Source organism: Neophocaena asiaeorientalis, unplaced genomic scaffold (assembly GCF_003031525.2).
Source record: "Neophocaena asiaeorientalis asiaeorientalis breed wild unplaced genomic scaffold, Neophocaena_asiaeorientalis_V1.1 scaffold220, whole genome shotgun sequence".
Classification (NCBI taxonomy): Eukaryota; Metazoa; Chordata; class Mammalia; order Artiodactyla; family Phocoenidae; genus Neophocaena; species Neophocaena asiaeorientalis.
The window spans coordinates 1,762,743-1,789,358 of NW_020174042.1; the positions used below are offsets into that span (position 1 = coordinate 1,762,743).

Genomic DNA, 26,616 nt, shown 5'->3' on the forward strand with positions numbered 1-26,616 from the left:
CCCACTGAGGATTTCCCTGTTTCCCGAGACTCCTGCCTGAGTGTGGTGGCTAAATTGCAGCCAGCAGTTCCTGGGTCCGGATTCCAACTCCAGCCAGAGGCCCCCAGGATGTGTATGTACTAAAGGGCTGAGGAAGGAGCACTGAGACCAAAGGAAAGCATCCCAGAAACATCCTGGAGATGGGATCTGGCCCCTTGTCTTCCGCAGTGATCGCAGACACCTCCTGAAATCCCAGACACATGATGAACCTTTTCACCAGAGCAGAGGTTCGTAAGTTGAGGTCCACCGACCACTAGGGAGTCTATGGAAGCACTTCAGAGACTTTATAAACTCCCTATTAATGTATATAAAATGTGTATATATACATTATCTTGGGGAGTAGGCTTGATGGCTTTCATCAATTTTTTTTTTCAGCCGCGCTGCACAGCTTGCAAGATCTTAGTTCCCCGACCAGGGATTGAACCCAGGCCACCACAGTGAAAGCACCAAGTCCTAACCACTGGACCACCAGGGACTTCCCTATCATATTTTTTTTTAATCTAGTCTATGGAAGAGCTCTGTGGAAGTCTCCAAGTTGGCACTACTGGGACAGAGAGAGGCAGTTAGGCCAATTCTGTCACAGATGAGCCCTGAATCTCTGATATCTAGGCATATCCAATGTATGGGATGAAACTCCAGGAAATGTCACTGAACCTGCAGAGACCCTTAATGACCATCCCAAGTATGGCCTGGTCCCTGAAGGGACTATTCATCCCTGGATATCAAAGAGACAAACCCAGGAGAGGAAAAAACATATATGCTCTGAGTCTATGGCTAGCTACATTCATCAGGGTCCCAAGCCAAGCCTCTGAAACTGACCCCTGGGCAGGAAGAGGGGAATGGGAGCCATTGAAGAGGAGCAGTCATCAGCTCAACTTGGCTCCTAAGAACCTGGGGCCAGAGGGCCTCCCTCCAACCCCTGCAGAAAGGAAGGGCTGGTGGCTACAGCCAGTCACTCTCCCTCATCTAATGCCCAAGGTCTTCCTGGATCCTGAAATAACATTGACCCTGCAAAGGGAAGGAAGACCCATAACTGGCCCAGAAAGCCAACCAGAAAATACAGTATGTGCCCTGGCAAGACACAGCCTAATCTGGAAGCTTCAGAAATGCAAGGTGTTTTGAAGCCAAGGGCTGATTTATACTCTGGTTCTCAAATTTTAGTATGAATAAAGATCATCCTGAATGTTTGTTATATAGTGCTGATTCCTAGATCCAGGGGATTGTGATTCAATAGTTCTGGGGTAGAACCCAGGTATTTATATTTTTTAAAAGGAAACTAGTAATTCTGGTCTCAGGAGTCCATGGAGTATACCTTTAGAAAGAGAGTTTCAAAAAAAAAAAAGAAAGAGAGTTTCTCTGGGTTCTAAGGCATCAGATGTGGAGAAGGGGATAGATCAAGTGAACCCTCTTTCCCAATCCCCACCATTCCCCCCACCAAAATAAAAGCAGAGCTTCCAGTTACCATTTATCGAGCCCTTCTCTGTGCCAGACACTATGCTAAATCTTTTACATGGATTATTCTATTTAATGCTTATAACCCTGAAGTTCAGGGAAAATAAGTAACTTGCCTAAGATCCCTCAGCTCTGAGTACCTGAGCCAGGATTGGAACCCATATCTGAATCCAGAGTCTGTTCTTAACCAACAAGCCCATGATTCTAGAAAGAGTCATAGTGATAACACCAAAGGAAAAGCTATGAAGCCACATCCCCTCCACAGGGTCGAGGGAGAAGGCCATGGGCCACAGGGTGAGGAGGCAACCACGGCAGGAGAGGAAGCAGACAATTGGGCAGGCTCAAAGGTCCAGAGTTGAGCCAGACAGAAGGAACTATTATTGGATAAGGAACTATTTATGGATAAGCTGGGCTAGTAAGGACTACATTCCTGGAATGCAGAAGGAACAGAGGACAGAGACGAAAAATGGTGGACAAAGGGGCTTTAAAGGAAATGACCAGTCTCAGAGAAATCAACGAAAGCCATGGACACTTTTGGTCAGCACAGGCCCAAGGCCCCTGCAGGTCTACGACCTCTGCTGGTTAGTACTGCATTTTACTGTTCAGCTGAGAGGGAAAATATTGAGTTCAATGCACCAGAACCAAGACCAACTTTGGAGCCCAGGATCTTTTACAGATTCTTAGATCTTCATCCTTTAAAGGGGCATAACAATAGTAGCTACCCCAGAGTTACATAGAGTAAGAAGTAAATGAGATCATTTGGATAGAGTACTTAACATAATACCAGAAACGAAGGAGCTGGACAAGCGTTGGCTGCTATAATCACTAATTACTACTAATTATGACTATACCCATGCTCACAAAAAAACCACTGTGGCATCTTGTTTATTTGTGAAAGACACAGGTCAAATGTGGTCTCTGTGGACCGAGGTTTTTCTCTCTTCAGAAAGAAGTTATTGTTAAGATGCTCTTTTCTTTTTTTACAAACAAGAGCAAAAAATGTCACACTGCCAAATAGATCAACAACTGATCAAAAATAATGTTTTAGACTTCCCTTCACCTTTAGTTTTGATGTTATCCAAAAAGTAACTTAATCCAACTGTTCCATCCATATTTGTGCTGAGGGAAAGGTGAAGCAATGGGGCTCTGTGCAACTTTTCATTCAACAACTATCTTTTTGTGCATCAGAGCTGACTTTGTGACTATTAGCTGAACTCCTGATGGTTTTCAATTACCTAAGAGAGACCCCAAACAAATGAACTTTATTTTCAGACAACAGATCTGAGCAAGACACCAAGAAGACTTGACAGTTGAACTGTGATGAACATATGGCTGAGTATTTCCATACCATCCAGGAACTCCTGATATTAGAAGAAAACTCCATCCTTCTACCCCCTCACCTAGCCTGTTTGCTCAGAGTGATGCAGAACTGATGAGACAGACTTCCTGGGAAAAGGAGCATTTGGGTGGTTTGGGATAGAAAGCAATGAAGGGGACAGAAGAAACTAAGTCTCCCTATGAAGGAGGGAAAGACAGAGAATATTACAGACCAGATTAAGATCAGAGAACAAGACCAATCAGTGCCTTCGGGATAAATAAGAGACCATTCTGGCTGCTCTGATGAAAGGGTACCACCTGCCTCTGAGGAGGAAGGATAAATGTAAGAAACAGAAATATATAAGCAGCCCTCTGCCTCTATATCCTGTGTTTGATCAGTTTGAACATGGCTTTGCTCCCATTAGTCAGACCTGATGTGGCTCCTGGAGATGGTGGGCCAGGTCTATCTCAGCCACCCTCACCAGAGAACACATCCATGACAAACCCTAATTCCTAATTCCTGAACTATTCAAGTCACCCCATATTGTGGCCACTCAGGAATAGAACAAGCTTTGAAAAAAAAAATTGCATGTTTTAATTCAAGAAATAAAAGTTCACACACAATCCAAAACAGGTGTCAGGAATTTGGTCTAAACAATCAGCCACACCTGCTGCAGAAGTTCAGGCTCCACAGAATCACTTTGGCCAGTGCTTCCTGAGATGCACTTTCAGCTGAGGAATGGAAGGCAGCAGCTGCTGGCACTCATGACAACGGAGGGGCAGCTTCAAGAGCTCACACATCCCATCTTGGACAGTCACTCTGCCAGCCTCTTGTACCATCTCAATCACAGCTGCAAGCAAGGAAATAGAGTTTAGAGTCCAGATACAAAAAAAAAGAGGAAGGAAGGAAGGGAGGGAGGAAGGGAGGGAGGGAGGGAGGGAAGGAGGGAAGAAGGAAGGAAGGAAAAAAAGAAAGAGGAGGGAGGAGGGGGGAGGGAGGGAGAGAGGAAGGAAAGAAGGAAGGAAGGAAGGAACAAAATCTGACTCCCAAATATGCCAGGTAACCTTAAAGCTAGTAAACTTGAGGTTACATTCACTATTGGGAAAATGGGCTCAGTCAGGTTCTAAATCTGAGCAACTTGTTTCTGAGATGGTTACATTCCTTCATGATACACTCTAAGCAATCCATGTTACTATGTCAAAGGCTAATTATCACAGGGCTTTACCCCTAGTTAGCCCTTGGTCAATGGGAGCTGTCATCATTAACATCCCAGCATGATAAAGTTCCACAGTATACACACTGGGAAATGCTTCCTTCTGTATACACAGCCTTCCCCTGTTAAGAAACCACTCTTGACGGAAGGCAGCCCCCTAGCTGCTGGCAGAAGAAAGAAATAACTGTTTAGAGCTTTCAGATCCACGAACTCCAATAATTCTCAGGACAACTTCTGAAGTCCCCCATTGTTAAAATAAACAATCATTTTTAGACCCTGACATGACAGCATTCTAAGTCCCCCAAGAAGGCTGCTCACAGCAAAGTGGCAATCCTACTACAATCCAAATAACCCAGTTTCTTTTAATGGGGCTCTCTGTACAGGCAACACAAAGTTGTACATGGGTTTTTGAAGCCAGGTTATTTTGGGAAACAAATGAATCAAGTATAAGAACAACTGAGAAGGGCCCTGATGGGGCAGTGGTTAAGAATCCACCTGCCAATGCAGGGGTTCGATCCCTGATCGGGGAAGATCCCACATGCTGCCAAGCAACTAAGCCCGTGCACCACAACTACTGAGCCTGCACTCTAGAGCCTGCAAGCCACAACTACTGAGCCTGCACTCTAGAGCCTGCAAGCCACAACTACTGAGCCCACGTGCCACAACTACTGAAGCCCATGCGCCTAGAGCCCGTGCTCTGCAACAAGAGAAGCCACCGCAATGAGAAGCCTGCACACTGCAACAAATAGTAGTCCCCTCTCACCCCAACTAGAGAAAGCCCGTGCACAGCAACTAAGACCCAACAGAGCCAAAAGTAAATTAAAAAAAAGAACAACTGAGAAAATGAAACAAATGTAAAAACCAAAGAACACTGTTTACCTTGTGATTCGAGGAAGTATTCGGTATTGAAAGAATTCCAGTGTTTTTTGTTTTTAAGGCAAGGAGAATCAAAATCCTGGCTGATCACATGAAGGTGTACATGGCTAGTTGAGAGGAAACAAAGATTGACCATTAAACCTAGCTTAATCAAAATGACAAAAAGTATGGGTATGTAAAATATTGATAGTGTTTCCATTTAACTCCACTCATTCATTCATTCACTTAAGACTATTTAAAGCATTGCAGCTCTATTTACAATAGCCCGGAGATGGAAACAACCTAAGTGTCCATCAACGGATGAATGGATAAAGAAGATGTGGCACATATATACAATGGAATATTACTCAGCCTTAAAAAGAAACGAAATTGAGCTATTTGTAATGAGATGGATAGACCTAGAGTCTGTCATACAGAGTGAAGTAAGTCAGAAAGAAAAAGACAAATACCGTATGCTAACACATATATATGGAATTTAAGAAAAAAAAATGTCATGAAGAACCTAGGGGTAAGACAGGAATAAAGACGCAGACCTACTGGAGAACGGACTTGAGGATATGGGGAGGGGGAAGGGTGAGCTTTGACAGGGAGAGAGAGTCATGGACATATACACACTAACAAACGTAGTAAGGTAGATAGCTAGTGGGAAGCAGCCACATGGCACAGGGATATTAGCTCGGTGCTTTGTGACAGCCTGGAGGGGTGGGATAGGGAGAGTGGGAGGGAGGGAGATGCGAGAGGGAAGACATATGGGAACATATGTATATGTATAACTGATTCACTTTGTTATAAAGCAGAAACTAACACACCATTGTAAAGCAATTATACCCCAATAAAGATATTAAAAAAAATAAAGCAACCTAAATGTCCATCGACAGATGAATGGATAAAGAAGATGTGGTACATATACACAGTGGAATATTACTCAGCCATTAAAAGGAACGAAATGGGGTCATTCGTAGAGACATGGATGGACCTAGAGACTGTCACACGGAGTGAAGTAAGTCAGAAGGAGAAAACCCAATATATATTAATGCATATATGAGGAATCTAAAAAAATGGTATAGATGATCTTATTTGCAAAGCAGAAACAGAGACACAGACGTAGAGAATAAATGCATGGACACTGAGAGGGCAAAGGGGATGGGATGAATTGGGAGATTGGGATTGACATGTATACACTGCTATGTATGGAATAGATAACCAATGAGAGCCTGCTGTATAGCGCAGGGAACTCTGCTCAATGCTCTGAGGTAACCTAGAGGGGAGGGAAAACCAGAAGGGAGGGGATATGTGTATACATATGGCTGATTCACTTCACTGTACAGCAGAAACTAGCACAACATTGTGAAGCAACTATATCCTAATTTTAAAAATTTTTTAAAAAGACTATTTACGGCTCATTAAGTACCTACTCAGGCCAAGCACTGTACTAGCACTGGGAATTTAGCAGTGAACAAAATGGGAAAGGCCTATGCCCTTACAGAAATTATATTCTAAAGAGGGGAGAAAAATAATAAATAAGTAAACAGATAAACAAGGAAAATTCAAAATGTTAACATTGCTAAGAAAAAAATAAAACAGGGAAATAGGAGAGAGAGTGCCTGAGGGTAGAGGCTGCCTCTTTAAGTAGCTAGGGTGTACAGGGAAGGCCTCTCCCAGGCAGTGATTTGAGCTGAGAAAGCAGTCATGAAAGCAAAGATCTGAAAGAGTGTTTCAGGGAGTGGGGAGACCAAGTGTGAAGGCCCTGAAAAAGGGCTTGGTGCAACCAAGGAGCAGAAAGGAAATATGGCTGGAATGGCTGGAGACAAGGAGCAGGGACTAGGTAGAAGCCAGATCATAAAGGGTCTTATAGGTTGGCAGAGGGTTTGCATTTTATTCTGATTACACTGGGGAACCACTGAAGGATTTTAAGCAGGGGAGTCCTGTTATCTGATTGACACTTGATAAGATCACTCTGGCTACTGTGTGGAGAAAGGACTGTAGAAAGGGTAAGGATGGATACAGAGAGACCAGTTAGGAGGCTGCTACAGCAGTCCAGGCCAGAAATAATCATGTTTTAGACAGGAGCTATAGCAGTTGAGATGACAAGAAGCAATCCAATTTTGAATATATTCTGGAATAGAACCAACGGGACCAACTAATGGATTGGATGTAGGTTTGGGGAGGTGCCACTTGCTAAGATGAAGAAGCTTCAGGAAAAGCAGGTTTGAGGAAGAAAACAAAGAGTTTGCTTTTGGATTTGTTAAACCAAGTAGGATGACTTTTTGTATAGCTTTGACTCTTAGAATCAGTAATATTTCACATTCTCCCAACAAATCATCAAAACCAACCAGTGCCGTGTGGGAATTTAAAATGGAATATAAGGGCTTCCCTGGTGGCGCAGTGGTTGAGAGTCTGCCTGCTGATGCGGGGGACACGGGTTCGTGTCCCGGTCCGGGAGGATCCCACGTGCCGCGGAGCGGCTGGGCCCGTGAGCCATGGCTGCTGAGCCTGCGTGTCCGCAGCCTGTGCTCCGTAGCAGGAGAGGCCACAGCAGTGAGAGGCCCACATACCGCAAAAAAAAAAAAAAAAGGAATATAAGCAGTAACAAATAAACCTAACTGTATTACAAATAAAAAGGGAACCACACTGAAGGGGGTCAGGAAGAAAATAACTACCTAGTTAAGCTTGGAAAGCAGTATTTTGACTGGATTCTGTAAAGATAAAAAGAACGTTATACAAAGCCTGTACTCTAGTGAGTAAAATGTCTTTCTCACCTGGGTGCGGATTAGCAATTCTGCAACTATTTTATGTGTATACTAGGACTGAACAAATAAGTGAACTAATTGCAGCTAAAGAGAGCCAAATTTCTCACTGTTGGAGAAAGAAGTCACAAAAAAGGAAACAGGAAGACAAGGATGAACCTGTGGAGTTGGACTGGAATCAGAAGTATCAGCATGAGCTCATGGCTTTCCATACACATGTACAGGTAGGTAAACAGAGAAATAAACAGAGAGGTGCATGTATCTGTGTGGGTAAGGATTCATGCATGTATTTCCTGGCTTCATCTGCTAAGAGGACCTAGAAGCAAAGACACTCTGGAACCAACCACTTCTCTCTACAGAAACCTCGTGCCCTAGTCTTGGCTTATAAATGTCATTATCCACTAAAAAGAACTAGGGCTCTTTGGAAAAGTGGTTCATTCCAGGGCTAGAACAGGAAAAATATAAGATAAGCCTGGAACATCTTGTTCCAAAAAATAAGGAGCCAGAAAATAAGGAAGAGCTCAAAAAATGTTTGGGGCATGTCAAAGTGATACAGGAGCCAATCTAAAGGAATTTCCAATGACCAAAGCTGGAACAATTTGAGCAATAAACAGAGATAGATTAAATTAAATCCTATAGACTAAAATAAATATCCATGAGTCCATACGTGTATTGAATAAATACATAATGGGGGAGAAGGGACAGTTCTTCCACACAGAGTAATTCCAATTAATAAATTAGAAGGAATGAGGGAAACATAAAATTACCATTAGGTAAACACCATAATAATAACTGTTGCAGGCAAGATCCACCAATAGATGCTAAAATCACTGGGCAAAAGTTTGAGGAGAAAATATATAGTAGCATAGTCTTAAACATCTCTCCCCAAGATATTCATCAATTACAAGGGAAAAACAGTAACTCTGAGTAAAGAAACCTGGCAGACACCACCTGAACGAAGTGATCAAGGTGAATATCATGAGCAACAAACCATCTCAACATCATGCACTCCTGATATGATGCACTGAGAAGGACACACATCATTTCTGTGGTATATTGATAACCTTAATCTAGTCATGAAAAAACACCAGACAAACTCAAATTGAGAGACATCCCGTAAAACAACTAGCCAGTACTCATCAAAAGTGTCAAGGTCATGAAAACCAGAAAAGGAGGAGGAACTGTCACACATCAGGGAGACTAAGGAGAGACAACAAATAAATGCAATGTGGGATCCTGGAGCAGAAAAAAAATGGAAAGAAAAATGGCTGAAATTCGAATAAGGTCTAGAGTTTAATTAGTGGTGATATTATGGAAGATCTTTGTTCTACTTCATACTTCCAGTTTTATATTTTCTAAATTGAAAATATATTACTTTTACAATAGAAAAAATATTTAATTTATTACCTTTTCCTTCCTATCTTTAATTTATTCAAAATGATATCATAAAGAGTGATCATAGGGCTTCCCTGGTGGTGCAGTGGTTGAGAGTCCACCTGCCAATGCAGGGGACACGGGTTTGTGCCCCAGTCCAGGAGGATCCCACGTGCCGCAGAGCAGCTGGGCCCATGAGCCATGGCCGCTGAGCCTGCGTGTCCGGAGCCTGTGCTCCGCAATGGGAGAGGCCACAGCGGTGAGAGGCCCGCGTACCGCAAAAAAAAGAGTGATCATAAAAGGATATGTAACTGGAAACTTTACTTACTGGTCATTTTGCTTCCCACCCACACCAGTCACAGCTCGTGCCTTTAGCATTCTCCTTAGCACAATAGCAGATGCAGAAAACAGACGTGTGGACACAGGGTGGGAAGCAGGGGGTGGGATGAATTGGGAGATTAGGATTGACATATATACACTACCATGTGTAAAATAGATAACTAGTGGGAACCTGCTGTATAGCACAGCGAGCTTAGCTTGGTGCTCTGTGGTGACCTCAATGGGTGGGATGGGGGCGGGGGAAGGGAGGTCCAAGAGGGAGAGGATATATGTATACATATAATTGATTCACTTCGTTGTACAGCGGAAACTGACACAGCATTGTAAAGCAACTACACCCCAATTAAAAATTTTTTTTCTTTTTTTTTTTTTGCGGTACATGGGCCTCTCACTGTTGTGGCCTCTCCCATTGCGGAGCACAGGCCCTGGACGCGCAGGCTCAGCAGCCATGGCTCACGGGCCTAGCCGCTCTGCGGCATGTGGGATCCTCCCGGACCGGGGCACAAACCCGTGTCCCCTGCATCGGCAGACGGACTCTCAACCACTGCACCACCAGGGAAGCACCCCAATTAAAAATTTTTTTAAAAAAAGGGTATGGACACCATGATTACTACGTGAAAAGGGCTTTGTGATCAAGGGCTGTTAGTCATGAGCTCTGCAGTATTAGGGAAATAGGATTATGGGTGACTTTTTGCCCTAAATTTTTGAATAAGGTTTTAACAATTAAAAAATATTTTTTTAATGAGATACAACATAACTTCCACCCTGTGACCTAGCAATTCCACTTCTGGGTATTTATACAAGAGCAAAAAGATGAAGTATATCCATGATATACACAACAACATGCATGAATCTCAAAATCCATTATGCTGACCAAAAAAAGACAGAAAAAGAGTATACATTGTATGATTCCACTTATATGAAGTTCTAGAACAGACAAAACTAATCTATGCTGAAAGAAAGGAGAACAACACGTGGGAATTGAGGGGAGGACTGCAAGAAAGGAGCACAAGGGAACTTCCTGGGAGATGATAGAAACATTCTGTATCTTGATCACAGTGATAAGTTACATGGCATATACATCAAGACTGATCAAACTATAGATCTTATTGTGCATTTTATTATATGTAAGTTATGCCTCAATTTAAAATAAAGAGTATTGATAGGGAAAAAATATGGCACAAAAATTTCACTCGTTAAAGTAACCAGTAATCTAAGTCATAATTACCCACCTAATAAAATGTGAAGACTGTTAGGTGGTTAAATAAAATAACCAAAAGAAATTCTGACACATGCTACAATATGGATGAACCTTGAAGACATTATCCTAAGTGAAATAATCCAGCCACAAAACAACAGATACTGTATAATTCCACTTATACGAGGTACCTAGGGAAGTCAAATTCATAGAAACAGAAAGTAGAATCGTGGTTGCCAAAGGCTAGGGGGAGGAAGGAATAAGAGGTAATTCAGGAAGATGAAAAAAGTTCTAGAAATAGATGGTGGTGATGGTTGCACAACAATGTGAATGTACTTAATGCCATTGAACTGTACACTTAAAAATAGTTAAAATAGTAAATTTTATGTTATGTATATTTTACCACCAAAAAAAAAAAACAGCCTAAGATAAAGACTCAGAAACCAAATCACTCTGCTTATCTTGTTGCTTAGCTCAAAAGAATTGGAGATCTGCCTTGCTTTCATTCCTTGAAAAGAATCAGTCATTAATTTCTGAATCCTTCTGGGTATGAGCCAAAGGAAAACAGGCTCTACACTTTTTTCTCATTTTATTTTAAATCTTAGATCTACTAGGCTGTCATGAAAGAATTCAGTGATGCTTGCCTCCTTCAAAGCAATGGTTCCTAATCATTTAGGGGTTATAGATGCTTCTGAAAAATCTGATAAAAGCCACTGACCACAGTTCTTCACCCGAAGGCAATGAAGCTGCTTCATCTAGTTCATATGTTAGGCTCTCAGAGTTTACACTTTGAGAAGAACAAAGAACTGAAAGTTATCGAATTATAAGCAGAAGTAGGAACTCAAGGCTTACGAGCAAGTCAGGCAGGAGGGTTGAAGTTTCAGCCCACTCTGCCTTGGAAACACCCCACCTACTCCCCTGGACCTCAGGGCTATAAGCACAGTCAGCGGACCCAGGCTGAATCCATCTGTCCACCTAGATAGAACCAGGACACACCAGCACTCCCCACAAGGCTTACCTCATGCTGGGAATGGCATGGTAGCCCAATCGGAAGCGGAGTTTGCTAGACCCAGCGAAGTCTGCAATCACTTTTTCCCCCACAGTGTGCATGTGTCTGAGGAGCTCAAGGTGTTCTCCGGTCACAGCCTTCAGACTGGAAATGGAGGCCCATGGTAAGACCAGCCAGTGGTGACGAGCCTTGGGGTATTTATCCTTAATCACCACCACCTGCTCATCTTTGTAAACCTAGCAGAGGGGCACAAGAGAAGGAAACGGACATCTACAGCCCATCTTGTGTGTGCCAGATAGTCACATTCATTAACTCACTTAATTCCCACCACAATCTTGTGCAGAAGGTCTTAGTATCCCAATTTTGACCAATGAAAGCACAGAGACTCAGATAAGTTGAGTGTCTTGCGCCAGGTCACATAGTTATCAGTACTAAGTGGGAAGTCTAGAATTCCAACACAGATCTAGTTGACTCCAGTCTGCGTTTTCAGTCACCACACTACACAGAACACACAGAAGAGGCACATAGTTCCTGAGGATCAGATGTAAAACCCCTGCAGGCATGAACTCAAATGCACTATTCTCACTCTAACACAGCAGACCACATGACACATGCAAGTGTGTTCCAAGAAGCCCTATCAGATTGCCCCTTGTCACCCCAGGATGTAATTTAAGAACTCAGACTCCTCCCAGGATGATGCCTGACTATTAATCCCAGGGCAGCCCAGTAACTACAGTCACTATACATTATCTGACACTCTGTTGAAAGAGACCACACTAAGGTTAACACAACTTCCCTTATAATAATAGTACCCAGAAGTTTAGGAGGAACAAGGCAGAAGGGATATTCATTTGAAAAACTTGGCTTCTCTCCAAAGAACTCCAGTTGCTAACTTACTGACAATGAGAAAAGCCACTTGATCTCACAAAATAGCCCAGTAAAACGAATCTCACTCAGAAGGACTAATCTCCTTTGATTTCATTTGTAGTTATGAACTCTGTGAAGTGATCATTTAAAACGTGAAATGTATTTCAATGCCAAAATTTTATTCTGACCTGCATTTTGGGGTCCTCCATTGAAATCTTCAAGCCTTGACTCCAGTGGCCCAATGATTCCTAGAGCAAAAAGGGGCACTGTAAATCACAAATGCGATAGTTAAATTTGTCAGTAGTTAATACTGGACGTCAGCAGAGTCCAACCAAACTTGGAAATAAGGTCAGTCTTTAAGAATTAAACTATATCTCTTTACCTCAATCTTTTCCTTTATGAACCATAAGCCATCCCCATTTTCTTCCCATATTCAGAGCTGCATGTCTAGACAGAGGCTGGAAACACCAGAGTGTGAACTGCATCTTCTTTGCCCTCTCCCACTCCATCTACAGCCTAAGTTTCCACTTTGACATCAGGATGTGAATCACATGATCTATGAAGGATGTTCCAATCTTAACCTTCTAGAGATATACACTGACCCATTTTAGCAGCTCAGTGTTAAGCACACTGCCATTATCACCCTACCTTCAAGGGGCTTACCTCAGAAATTCAAGAGAAAAGTACATAAAGGGATATTCACCCAAGTGACTGGTGACACAAACAAGTGACTCTTTCATCATGGTTAATAACCCCTTAGGCATGTCTGGGCTTTACTGCGTACAAAACAATTAAGTAGTCATTACACCTCATTTAATCTCCACATCATCTATCAAGCACACTACCCTCACCTTTTTGGTGGATGCATCTTTCTCCTTCTTTGGGGGCACAGAGCACTGGCTAGGGTTGCTTCCAGGTTCTAGTCTTGTACTGGGCTCAGCTTCCTGGGCAGCATCCCTTTCTACAGAATCACTGTTGCCTGACCTCTTTCTCTTCCTGTGTGTTTCCAGGCCAGGGTTCTTTGTCTCTTCCTCAAACTCTATGATATATGGATAAAGTTCATTCACCAGGTGGAGGACCTGGCCAGGCTGCAGCTTCACCTCTTGGTCTTTCCCAATTATGAGTGAGTCAATGCTGGTGGGATTGACCCCTACCTATGGAATAATCAGAAAATAATTATAATAATAGCAATAACACCATTAGCAATATAGCTACTCCTATGTTCACCACTTACTATGTGCCAGGCACTGTGCTTAATATTCACTTCCGTTACTCTGCCACTTCCACACGTGACAGAGAACCCTTTATTGGCTGGCACAGACATTCTAAAGTCAACAGTGTAAGAAAATCATCAAGTATAACATGGAAATCCAAGTTACAAATAGACATACCTGCTTTACCTTGACATATCCTTTGTTACACTCCGCTTTCAACTGTACTGAAAGAGATTGAAAAAAGTTAAACCCAAATGCCATGAAGAACCAGGCACTTGCTCCTGTTCTCCCTACAAGACAATGAAGCCTCACTCCAGGAGGCAATGTGACAAGGGTTTCCTCAAAGGCCTAAGAGCAAAATCATCCATTATTCAGGTGGCTAGGGCTCCAGGTCCTTCCATAAAATGCCCAACAGTGTACATACTCCCTTAGCTACTTCTAATATCTTTATAAGGCAGCTACACTGAATCCCCACAAGTCTCCCTATTCCAGAGCCCTTGGCCCACTCAGGATCACAGACTCTGCAGTCAGGAAAGGGGACCCATTTCTCTCACAAGCTCTTATATCTCAGGATTAAATCAAGACTTCCACTATTGTATGAAACCATCAGATGCCTTCAACAGAGAAAAAGGTAAAAGATACATTCCTGGAAAACTGAAGTTCAGCTGGCCTTGGGTAGGAGGAGTAGAAAGAATATTCTAGAAAAAGGATTGCAGGGACAGAACAGTCTGAGCACGTGTGGGAAGAAGTAACACTAAATACTTGTGTTCAGATACGTGAACAAAAAGCTTCTGGACAGGCTGACATATACATCCCTACAGCTGCTGCTGTGACAAGGCAGACAGAGAGTAAGAAGCAGTGTCTGCTTCTGTATGTTTGGCTTAGCCAGCTCAAGCATGGCATTTTTCTTTCTCCCATTTAGATTAACTCATGTGGAAAAAACCATAATCAGTGCTGCAGACTCCAAGCCTTAGGAACCATGGCAAACACACTGCAGGGGGAGGCCTGGTAGCAGTGAGCATGTCTGGAGTTTACAGGTAAAAAATGAAGTACATGGTAAAGATTTTTCCTAAGGACTTTCATTTCATTAAATCCCACGAAAGACATTTCAAGAGCTAGATGTCATAGTCTTTTAAAGATACCACCCTCTGTGTGTGGCAAAATGTAAAGGACGAAACCATCCCATCACTTCTCAGACATGGTTCCAAACTGGAAATCCCAGAATTCAATTGTCTCACTGCCCAAAGAGGAATCTCCCTGGGCAAAGCAGAGTGCAGAACTCAGTTCCACCAACCCATAGTACAGGATAGAACCTGCCTGCTCCCAACACTGAATATTAACCACTTTCAGAGGGTGGAGTCAGGAGTGCATGGGGCCCTAGCACTGGCTAAAAGAGCTCAGTTCCTGAGTTTTGTTTATGGCACACAAAAGGTTTTCCATCAGTAGCATCCAGGAAATGTACATCTTTGATTACATCACCATCTGAGGGAACCAAACACGGTAATCTCCACAATCCTATGACCAGTTACCTTGCTGTCGAGAACATTTCTTGTCAGTGATCTTGGTCTCGGGGCTGCGCCCAACCATGACGGCTTCCAAATGTGGAAGTTTGATTCGCTGGTGCCGATTGTCCTGTCTCACCAACCAGCACACCCGCATCATTAGTCTGAGAGACAAAACACAAGAGAATCGCTGGAAAAACTAGCACAGGTCCTCCAGGACCACACCCCAGCACCACCACACGTGCCATTTACCAGCTGTTCATCTTGAGGCAAGTGACTTCACCTCCCTAGTCTCAATTTCCTCACCTGTAAAATGTGATAATGACAGGACTCATGAAGGTGTTGTGAGGATTAAATAAAACAATATGGGTAAAGTATTTACTTCTGTGCCTCAGTCATGCTATGTAATCAAATATTTGTTATGTTTATTGATATACTCTATGTGCTGGACATTAAGCTACCTGCTGAGGATCAAAGAATGATGAAACATTGTCCCTAGCCTTCAGGGGCCTGGAGTACAATGGGGCAGACTCATATATCAATTATTACAACATAATGTAATATCTACTATAAGAAGGGAGTAGCCAAATATGGCCTTAGCCCAGGGAAAGAAAGACTAACTCTTGTAGGGAGCATCAAAAAAGGCTTCACGAGGAAGGGATATTCACACTCAGTTTTAAAGGGTGAGAAGCTTGCCTGGCAGAGCGCTAAGGACATAAGAACAGAGGATGTTCTCCATAGGCATCAAGGTTTCCATTCCTTAACTGTCAAAACATACTGATGTTAGAACAACACATTTTACTGCCATCTGCCAGAAGACAGTCATCATAAATATACAAACCTACAGTTTCTAAAGTGTGAATGCAGCACCTTTGTGCAATACACAACCTGCACAATACTACTGGAGGGTCTGATACTCTTTTGTAAAACAACTTTTATGGTCATGTAGGGTATCAGTAGAAGAGAAAGAGAAGAAATTCGGGAGAGGGACGAGGCCTGAAGAAAGAGGATGGAGAGGAAAAAGAGCCAGGAGAAATTGTGAAGGTAGACTTATTGCTGACTGCATCTGGGGAATGACAAGGGAGTGAAGGTTTCTAATTTGGAAATACTCATTACCCAAAATGAGGAATACACTGGAGACATAATTTAGTGATAAATGATAAGTGAAGAAGAGATGATTTCAGATTGAAACGCAATTAGATTAAGTTGCCTGCAGAAGATCCTAGAGTCACACTAGGATATACGGGTATGAAGCTCAAGGAGGGGAAGGGACTGAAGGTATATATATATATATATATATATATATATGTGTGTGTGTGTGTGTGTGTGTGTATTTTTTGAGAATATAAAGTACATTATTTGGAGTCTTGGGAATTGCAATTCAGGAGACACAGTTTCGAGTAAAACTGAAAGTGTTTCAGGGGAGAGAAAGAATCAGGGGCTTATAAAGGTAAATGCCACAAGGTTGTTAAAGTTCTAAGAATTATGACCAGTTCTGACACAAAAAGGAAGTATTTGTCCTTAACTGAATGTATATATATGAGAGGCATCAACATGTCACAGAAGTTAGGGTAAAAAGAGAGGATGAGATCACCTAGGGGCAGAACAGGGAACTGTGGGAGGGACAGACTAGATCTTTGGGACACCTCCCTAGACTCCAGAAGCCTACTAATGTTCAAGCCTCTAATACCCTCTCCTTGCGAAACACTCCTTGCAGGCAAGGCAACACTCAATCAGCCGCTCTGCACAAGCTTTGTATCCAAAGGGGAGAGAAAAAAACCAGATTTTTCAAAATCAGAGTTTCACTATCATCTGCAAAGACAGAATAACGCAAAGCAGAGTGAGCAAATGAGTGCTGAAGACGTGCAGTCACAGAAATAGGATCAGTCAGGAAAGGCTTTGGAAACTGCCCAGTAGAAAAAGCCAAGAGCCAAGGGGACTGATAAGAAAGAAAAGGAGTGGGAGTGGACATTCCACTTCAAAAAGCACAAGTGACGGTATAGATTTCAGCAATGACAAGCCATGGGTGAGGGGTGAGAAGCAGACCTTAGTTGGCCAACCCAGAGGAGCTGCCCCAGAGAGTCACCCAAAGAAGGCAAAGGTGTTGAAAGAACACTAGGCCAAAAAGTTGAGATTTAACAATCCATAGGAGACAACTGCCAGGGTCTGAGCTGCAGAGTGAGGTGAAATGATGCTGTGTATAGGCAGGCTGGAGTGGAGAAATCTAGAGTCAGAGATGAGTCGTTTAATAAATTAAATGTGGGCCAGAGTTAGGTCTAAAAGGCAACTCCTTCGTGAGGGAGCTGATGCAAGAGCATGAAGAGTCAGCTGTAAATCTAAAATCCTAAACCCAGAGCCTCAAATGATGATGGTGCTACAGGCAAGTCCCACTTCTAAACGCTATGTGTTCAGAGGGGCATGTTTGCTCTTGCTGGAAACTGATGAATGAGCAGGTCATGGACTGAGAAATGAAGTATGTCTTCATTAAGCATTGGGAAATAAGTCAACTGGTGACTGACTACTCACAGTAGTAATAAAGAAGCCTGAAGAGAGAACAGTTGGATAGCAGGGACAGGAGGGAATCCAGAGGACAGCTGAGAGCATGGCTGACTTTTGCAGGATAATAGGACCTACCCCTCCTGCCCCACACAAACATACATTCACATGCTTCATTCCCTCTAAAGTTCTGAAGTTATAATGTTTCTATTTACTACACCTTGAGAAACTGAAGCAGTGACTACAGGATGCTTATGTAACTAACCTTAAGCAATATCTTCGCCCATTTCAGCCTCCAATTCCAACTTCTAGGAATGAAGCATTTTAGAATATGGGGAGCACATAAGGATGGATGTTCCTGAATCTTTAATATAACTCATCCAGTAAAACTCCATAAACTGCAAGCTCTATGACAGCAGAAGTCAAGGCCATTTTTCCTTCCACTATACCCCTAGCACTTAATACCTAGCATACAGCAAGAATATAATAAATATTTGCAAGTGAATGACCAGATAATAATCCTATCCAGGTTCTCCTCCCTTCCTTCTCTCTTCCCTCCTCTAGCTCCTCTTAAGTGGGGTGCTTTGCTACTCTCTCTGAGCAACCCCATCTCCACATTTATGTGGGTAAATCCTAATTCTCTATTTTTCAGCCCCACACTTTTCACTCCAGAGTTGTAGGGACTGGTCAGAAAGAAATTCTGATTATTTCTTAAGGGACCCAAGTGATCTGATGGGCCGCACAAGGCCAGAAATCTGGTAACCTGGAACACGCTGTCCAGAAGAATGTTCTGCAATGATATAAGTGTTCTAAACACTAACGCAGCCACCATGTGACAATCAAGCAACTGAAATGTAGCTGGTGCAACAGAGGAACTAAATTTCTTACTTAGCTTTTTTAAAATTTACCTTAAAGTTACGATAGCTACACGTGGCTGAGGGCTACCATAATGTCCAGCACTGCCCTGATCAATCCCAAATCCCTCAGGCTTGAAGTTGAGACTCTCATACTTTAACCCCACAGAGGTTACTTATTTCACCTCCCACTTCTTTTCATAAAACTAGTCCCATTTACCCATCCCTCTCTCTCCTTCCTTCCCCTCACATACATCCTTCAGGTATAACGTACTCCATCAGGTCTCCCAAGTAAGTCATTATGAATATGCTCTCCTGGTACTGAATTATATTCTTTCCTTCCTCCTAAAAAAACAAAAAATTCTTCCCAACCTCCAAGTCCCACCTCCTCCCTGAGGCCTTCACAGAGCCTTCTCTCCTCTCCATCTCCTCTTCTCTTCTCTACATCTTGTTATTGCGTGTGGTCAGATTTACCTTCTCTGAAAATGAAATATGGATGTAATCCCACTGGCCAAATGAGATTATAATCTCCTTGTAAACAGACTGCATCCATTCAGGAAATTCGGAGGAAGGATCTCTGGAAGTCACTGGCCTAGGCTAGGTCTGGTCTTGTACTTCTGGATCTGCTGGTCTTCAGCATACTTTTATCAAGTGCATACCATGTGCTAGGCACTTGCTAAATGTCTTACTTACATCATCTCATTTAATCTTCACAACTCTCATTCTAAGGAAAATTTAAGTCTTAGAGAAGAAAAGTAACACGTTCAAGTCACACAGCCAATGTGTGCCAGAGATAGGATTTGAATTATTCCAGGGAACGGGTTATTTTGTTGCTGTTGTTGTCTTGTTTTGGGTTTTTTTGACCACACTGCATGGCTTGCAGGATCTCAGTTCCCCGAACAGGGATTGAACCCGGGACACGGCAGTGAAAGGCCAGAATCCTAGTCGCTAGACCACCAGGGAACTCCTGAGAATGGGTTCGTAATCACTACATCATGTACTTTTTGTCTTCAGTCATTTGATCATTCAATCAAAATTACTGCATGTCTACCATGTACCTTATGCCACCCTGGTGCTGGGAATAAGGAGTAACACATCTCACTTGTATTGTATGATGCAGGTATTATATATCATATCTGCCTTCAAAAGGCTCAGAGTCTTGTGGAGGAGAGAGACTCAAAAACAACTGTAACAAATGTGGAAAGTATAATGATTGGTCTATGCAAAGGGTGTTGTCGGAGCACAAAGCTGGAGTATCCAACCTAGACTTGGAGAAAGGAGGTGTCAAGGAAGGTTTCCAATAAGAGGTGGGCCTAAAATGAGACCTATACATTAACTGGGTTAATTAGGTGAAAGTGGGCAGCCTAATTAGGTGAGGAGCAGGAAGAAGAGAAAGGAATCAGAGAGAAGATTCCAGTCAAAGGGAACAGCAAGGGCAGTGCACAAAGAAAGCACAGTGCACATGAAGAAGCAGTTCAGGGCTGCTGCAAACTAAGTATGAGGCAAAAAAAGAGGACGGAGATGCAGGCTGGTCCAGATGAAGCAGAGCCCTGGGTGACCAGCTGCAAAGTTCAAACATTAGAAGCTCTAATGGATTTTGCAATTTAGTAAACAATAAATATTTGCTGAATGAGAGAAAAGATTGTATGAATGAACAGACAGATCCCCTTAAATATTATTAGCAGGACTTTGACTCAGTCAGATGTGTTTTCAAAGATCATTTGGGGGAGGAGGGTAGGTTGTGTGGAGAACTGATAACGTCGGATACAGGACTAGAGTGGGGGATACCAGTTAGAAGACCATCATATTTCAGATCAAAGAAGATAAGGTCCAAAGTAAGACAATAATAGAGATGGAAAAAAGAGCACAGATTTGAGAAATATTTAGGGGGCAAAATCAACAAGATTTAGTGATGGATGTGCTAAGAGTAAGTTCAGAGAAGACAGAATTTGAACAGTCTGTGGGACTCGCAGGCAGGGCTGTCCAGGGTAGTCAGAGGTGAGCACGAAACTCAGAGGAGATCTAAGCTGACACTTCGATTTGGGAGCATGCAGGAAGGAGTTAAAACCAAGCTAGTTGATGTACTCACCTAGGCAGTGTGTACAGAATGAAAAGAACAATGGGCCAAAGTCACAAGTCTTGTAAACACCCAACATTTTAGGAGAGGAGGAAGAAGACTATCCACAGGAGAAATGACTGGTGAGAGAGGCACATGGAAAAACAGCTAGAATGTAAGCTCTTTAAAGGAAGGAGGCACTTTGACTTGTTCATCTCTATATCACAGTACATGTTTGTTGAATAAATCAGCTGAGTGTATTGTCCTGAGAAGCAAAGGAGTAGGCAGTGAAAGGTATCATCAAGTTTCAAAAGCAGCAAAGGAATCCAGTAATGACTGAAGAATGTCTATCTGGTTTGATAATCAATCACTAGTGACTACAGGATAAAATTTCAGGGGAATGACAGATCTGAAAACTAGACTGCAGAAAGGAACAGGAGGTGGAGTTGGAGACAGAATTTAGAATACTCTTTTAAAAGTTTGGATGAGAGGGGAAGAGAGTTACTGCATGAGAGCCAAAGGAAGATGGATCACTAGGAACTTTTTCTTTCTTTCTGGCTTGGGAGCGTGGGGTGGGCGGGGGGACGACACACACATGGATATGAGAAACCTGACCTTGTTTATACATAACTGGGACATAAACAAGGGCACAAAAGACAAATGAAAACAAGGTCTCATAGGTGAAAGTATAAAAGAAAGGTCAGAAGCAAAAATAAAGGAAATTGCTTTGATCAGGAGACAGCTCATCCTCTGATACTGAAGGAAAGGTAAAGATAGGGGTAAAGCTAGATGACTGTATGAAGGGAAGGCAGAGGCAGAAATTTGAGGGAAAGCCCACCTGATGACCTCAATTTTCTCCCTAAAATAGTACACAACAGAGTAAGGTGTTTGGGAACTTGATAAACAGCTGAGGAAAATCAATATAAAATAGTGAATAACATCCAAGCCTCTGAAATCCAACTGCTCAAGTTCAAATCTTGCCTCCACCACCTACGGACTGTGCGACTTGTGGCCAGTTATTTAAGCTAAGTCTTTTATTTCTTCAGCTGTAAAACGATATTAATTAGTGCTCTACACCACAGCGTTGTCACAAGGGCTAAATTAAGAAGAAAAAGTTCAGTATCTGGCAAAAAACAAGCATTCAACACTACTATCACTCTTGTTAATAGTGAAGGTAGGATGAAAGCAGGAGCTAAGGAAATGTAAAAAGATCATCCGAGAGCACTGTGCAACTAAGGTGAAAGGGCACAAATCTGTTGTGTCTTCCCATGTGAAGAGTCCTGTCTCAAGTGTTCTAATGACGCCCAATATAAATCAAATTCTCAAAAGGCTCCAAACCTGGACCACATTAATTCCACATAGAAATTATACCCTTGCTTTGTTGAACCGCTATCACCGGTCTGCATGAGAAAAGGCTTGCTTCTTCTGGCCTTCCTGTAAGGCCTGTTGAGGACGCTGTGAAGGGCCCTCAAGTTCCTCTCATGGAGCGTTTGTGGAGAAAACAATGTCCTTCCTGACAGGCTGCGCCGCCTCCTTGGGTTGGACAGTGCCCATTCTCTAATCTTTCCTCTGCTTGTGTTCCAAGCTAGGTACAGGTATCAGGGGCACAGGTGAACGAACGCGAAGTGGGACGGAGGCCAACGTGAGAGCCACCAAAACACGGCAGACGGGAAATGGGCAGCCCAGAGCCCTAGAGCCCTGGAGCCGGAGGATGCTGCAACGCCTGCCGGGAAAGAATCCGTGAGAGCGTTATTCAGGGCACACCACCTAACAGGCGATAGCGGACCCGGCCTAAGGCCCACTCCCACGGCTCTCAACCCGGCAGGCAGAAGAAGTAGGCCGATAACCGCCTTACCTAGAAACGGCGGAGGCTGACAAGCTCACGTTACTCCTCCACTTCCGGCGCTGTGGGATGACGTCACGAGACAGACTCGAGCGCAACCAGTGATTACCTGCTGACAGGATCTCGCCCGATGCCCGGATCCGGAAGTGCCCGCCCCACTTGGACCTGTATTGGGCCACGGTCCAAGTTTGGATCTTGGCAGTTATCCCAAAGAGGACGAGCTTTCTCAGCATCTGTCTATGCGAGAGCTGCTACCCCGTCACCACCTCTTAGTTTCTGAAATGGGAGAGACTTCAGGCTGCTCTCCTCTCGGTGGCCGTTTCTAGGCAGCCGTCCAGCCTCTGACCTTCCTCCGTCCAGCCTTCCTTCATAAGGAAAAGCTCACTACTTTTAAGGCCACCTTTTGCGCTGTAGACAGTAGCTGCTTGTGGCCGCCCCCTTTCAAAGCTACAATCTGCTTTCTCCTATTCTGGGGTAGAAAGGACTGGAGGGGAGAAACCTTAGCGGAGAAACCTGCTAAGATTTTTTAAATGCTGTCTTCACTAAATGAACTGGCTGAGGGTCAGTCAGGGAGGGGAGAAGCAGGATGTTGGAATGAGATGTGTTTACCGATTTTTACTGCAATTCCAAGATGTTCCCTAAGAGTCATATATTGCAATTATTCGAAGGCATTCTGACAGATGGAAAAACTCCTCTCTCATTTGGAATATTGTTTCCTTCCAAAGAAAATCAGAGACTCAATGGTATGATGGCGATATCAGAGCTATAAAAACAGAGTGGGAGGATCTTCCAGGAAACACGGAAGGGAGACTTGGCAGTTGTTAGCAGAGAAGATGCAGGTTTATATTAGGGTCACACCAGTAAGTGGAGGAGCACAGGAAGCTTCTCAGCAGCCACACAGGCCTCATGGCAGTGGAATGTGGTTCACATTGCTCGAGGTAAATAGAAGTCTACTTTGATGACCTGACCAGTTATTTCCTCAGAATTAAGCTTCTCTTAGCCTCTACTTCAACCTGACCTGCCTATGTTGTGTCTTGCGTTCAAAACTGGATTGGAGGGCTTCCGTGGTGGCGCAGTGGTTGAGAGTCCGCCTGCCGATGCAGGGGACACGGGTTCGTGCCGCGGTTCGGGAAGATCCCACATGCCGCGGAGCGGCTGGGCCCGTAAGCCATGGCCACTGAGCCTGCGCGTCCGGAGCCTGTGCTCCGCAACGGGAGAGGCCACAGCGGTGAGAGGCCCGCGTACCGCAAAAAAAAAAAAAAAAAAAAAAAAAAAAACTGGATTGGATTATTCTAATTGGATTATTCAACATATATTGTGCAAAAATGTCCAGCCTATTAGGTCTAGCCATTTCTCTATAGCATACTACCAGCCCAAGAAGCAGGATCACATGGCATAATGCACGGCTTCGGGGCATGGCAGGCACAAAATTTTCAAGGACTCCAAAACCAAAGATTTATCACAAACACATATATAGAGATTAATAGAGAATAAGCCTGTGGTATTATCTAATGCAGTAGCCCTCAAAATATAATCCTTAGATCAGTAGGAGTAGCCTCAAAACACTTGGGAACTTGTTAGAAATGCAAATTCTCAGTCCTCACCCCAGGCTTACTGATTCAGAAACTCTGGGGGGCGAGGCCCAGCAATATGTTTAACAAGCCCACCAGGTTATCCTAATATTGTACATGCTTAGATTTGAAATTCACTGATGGAAGGCAAAGGCTTCAAACCACACACTGTGATAAATGTGTTTTGTTAGTATACTCAGAGTTTTGGAGTTTTTTTGTTTGGTTTGTTTTTTTCAAATAAAATTTTTTTTTCAATTTTTAATTGTGGCAAAATACAAATAACATAAAACTTACCGTCTTAACTGTTTTTAAGTGTATAGTTCAGTAGTGTTAAGAATATTCACATTGTAGTAAAATCTATCTCCAAAACTTTTTTTTTTTTTTTTGGCTGCGTTGGGTCTTCGTTGCAGCGCACGGGCTTTCTCTAGTTGCCATGAGTGGGGGCTACTCTTGGTTGCAGTGCACGGGCTTCTTATTGCGGTGCCTTCCCTTTTTGCAGAGCACGGGCTCTAGGCACGCGGGCTCAGCAGTTGTGGCGCACGGGCTTAGTTGCTCCGCGGCATGTGGGATCTTCCCGGACCAGGGCTCGAACCCGTGTCCCCTGCACTGGCAGGCGGATTCTTAACCACTGCACCACCAGGGAAGCCTCCCAGAACTTTTTAATCTTGCAAAACCAAAACTCAAACAACTCCCCATTTCCCTGCCCCCAATCCCTGGCAACCACCATTCTACTTTAAGTTACAATGAGTTTGACCACTCCAGATACCTCATGTAAGTGAAATCATACAGTATTTGTCTTTTTGTGACTGGCTTATTTCACTTAGCATAATGTCCTCAAGGTTAATTCACTTGTAAGTGTCAAAACCTCTCTCCTTTTCAAGGCTGAAAAACATTCCATTGCATGTATACACCACACTATTCCTCTGCTTCCACCTTTTGGCTATCATGAATAATGCTGCTGTGAACATCGTTGTACAAGTATCTCTTTGAGATCCTGCCTTCAATTATTTTGTATATATACCCAAACTTGGGATTGCTGATTCATAATTCTGTTTTTAATATTTTAAGGGACCACCTACTGTTTTCCATAGCGGCTGCACCATTTTACATTCCCACCAGCAGTGTACAAGGGTTCCAATTTCTCCACATTCTTGCCAACATTTGTTATTTTCTTATTTGGGTTTTTTTTCTTTTAATAGCAGTCATCCTAATGGGTGGAGGTAAGGTGATATCTCACTGTGGCTTTCATGTGCATTTCTCTAATGATTAGCGATGTTGAGCATCTTTCCATATGTTTTTTGGCCATTTGTATATCTTCTTCAGAGAAATATCTATTCAAGTCCTTTACCCATTTTTTAATCATGTTATTTTATTGTTGTTGCATTGTAGAAGTTCTTTTAATCTTCTGGATATTAACCCCTTATCAGATATATGACTTGCAAATATTTGTTCCCATTTCATAGGTTGCCTTTTCACTCTGTCAACTGTGCCCTGCACAGAAGTTTTTTATTTTTTATTATTATTTTTTTGGCTGCATCGGGTCTTCGTTGCAGTGTGCAGGCTTCTCATTGCGGTGGCTTCTCTTGTTGTGCAGCACAGGCTCTAGAAGGCAGTCTCAGTAGTTCTGGTGCACAGGCTTAGTTGCTCCACGGCATGTGGGATCCTCCCAGACCAGGGCTCGAACCCGTGTCCCCTGCATTGGCAGGCAAATTCTTAACCACTGCACCACCAGAGAAGCCCCAGAAGTTTTTAATTTTGATGTAGTCCAATTTATCTATATTTACTCTTGCTGCCTATGCTTTTGGTATCATATCCAAGAAATCATTGGACGCTTTTCCCCTATGTGTTACAGTTTTAGGTCTCACATTTAGGTCTTTGATCCATTTTGAGTTTTTTTTTTATATGGTATAAAGTAAGCATCCAACATCATCCTTTTGCATGTGGATATCCAGTTTTCCCAACACAATTTGTTGAAAACACTGTCTTGCCTCCATTGAATGGTCTTGGAATACTTGTTGAAAATCATTTGACTACATATGCAAGGGTTTACTTCTGGGCTTTCTATTCTATCCCATTGGTCCAGTACCACCCTGTTTTGATTACTGTAGCTTTGTAATAACTTTTTAAATCAGGAGGTGTGAGACCTCCAACTTTGTTGGTTGTTTTTTTTTTTCCTTTTTCTAAGATTGTTTTGGCTATTTTGCTCGGGGGGGTAATTTTTTTTTAATTATAACAGTTAGAAATTAGAAAATCTTGCATGAAAATCAGGATTCTTGTTCTCTTGGGAAAAAAATCAAGAAATCCAGCAAATTCTGGCAACAAACAGCTGGAACTGGAGTGGCTGCCAAGTGCTTTCTAGTTGCCATTGTCTCCACCCACTCATTTACGTAATCTGTCCCGTCCCTTAAAGGCCCTTCTTTCTTTGATACTTTGAGACTCCTGGTCTAAGGGTAAGCCTGTTGGAGCCAGAGGACCAACCTGGGGAGGCTGCAGTGGTCTGGTTCAGAGATTTTCTCAAAAGGAAAAATACAGAGTTCTGAGAGAAAATATAGCTAGGAAATTTTTGTTTGTTTGTTGCAGGAGAGAGGGTAGAGTGGGAGGGGTTGGGGAGGGGTGTCAGGAAAGACCTATCTAAGGAAAGGACAATT

The 26,616-nt window shown here is 43.0% G+C and overlaps 1 protein-coding gene across 2 annotated transcripts; it reads right to left on the bottom strand.

Annotated features, from left to right (window-relative positions):
- Positions 1-3,383: 3,383 nt before the first annotated feature.
- Positions 3,384-22,468, bottom strand: APTX (aprataxin). 2 transcript variants are annotated; one of them, XM_024753772.1, is made up of 9 exons: positions 22,410-22,451; positions 21,926-22,277; positions 15,176-15,312; positions 13,824-13,870; positions 13,284-13,586; positions 12,621-12,680; positions 11,575-11,801; positions 4,902-5,005; positions 3,384-3,659 (listed from the first exon to the last, which is right to left on the bottom strand). In XM_024753772.1, exons 2-9 carry the CDS (start codon positions 21,958-21,960, stop codon positions 3,505-3,507), a joined length of 1,068 nt encoding a protein of 355 aa, XP_024609540.1. In that variant the 5' UTR covers positions 21,961-22,277; positions 22,410-22,451; the 3' UTR covers positions 3,384-3,504. The 2 variants fall into 2 exon arrangements, with proteins under 2 accessions (XP_024609540.1, XP_024609541.1); XM_024753773.1 differs by lacking the exon at positions 21,926-22,277 and having other exon boundaries at positions 22,410-22,468.
- Between the last annotated feature and the right edge of the window lie 4,148 nt (positions 22,469-26,616).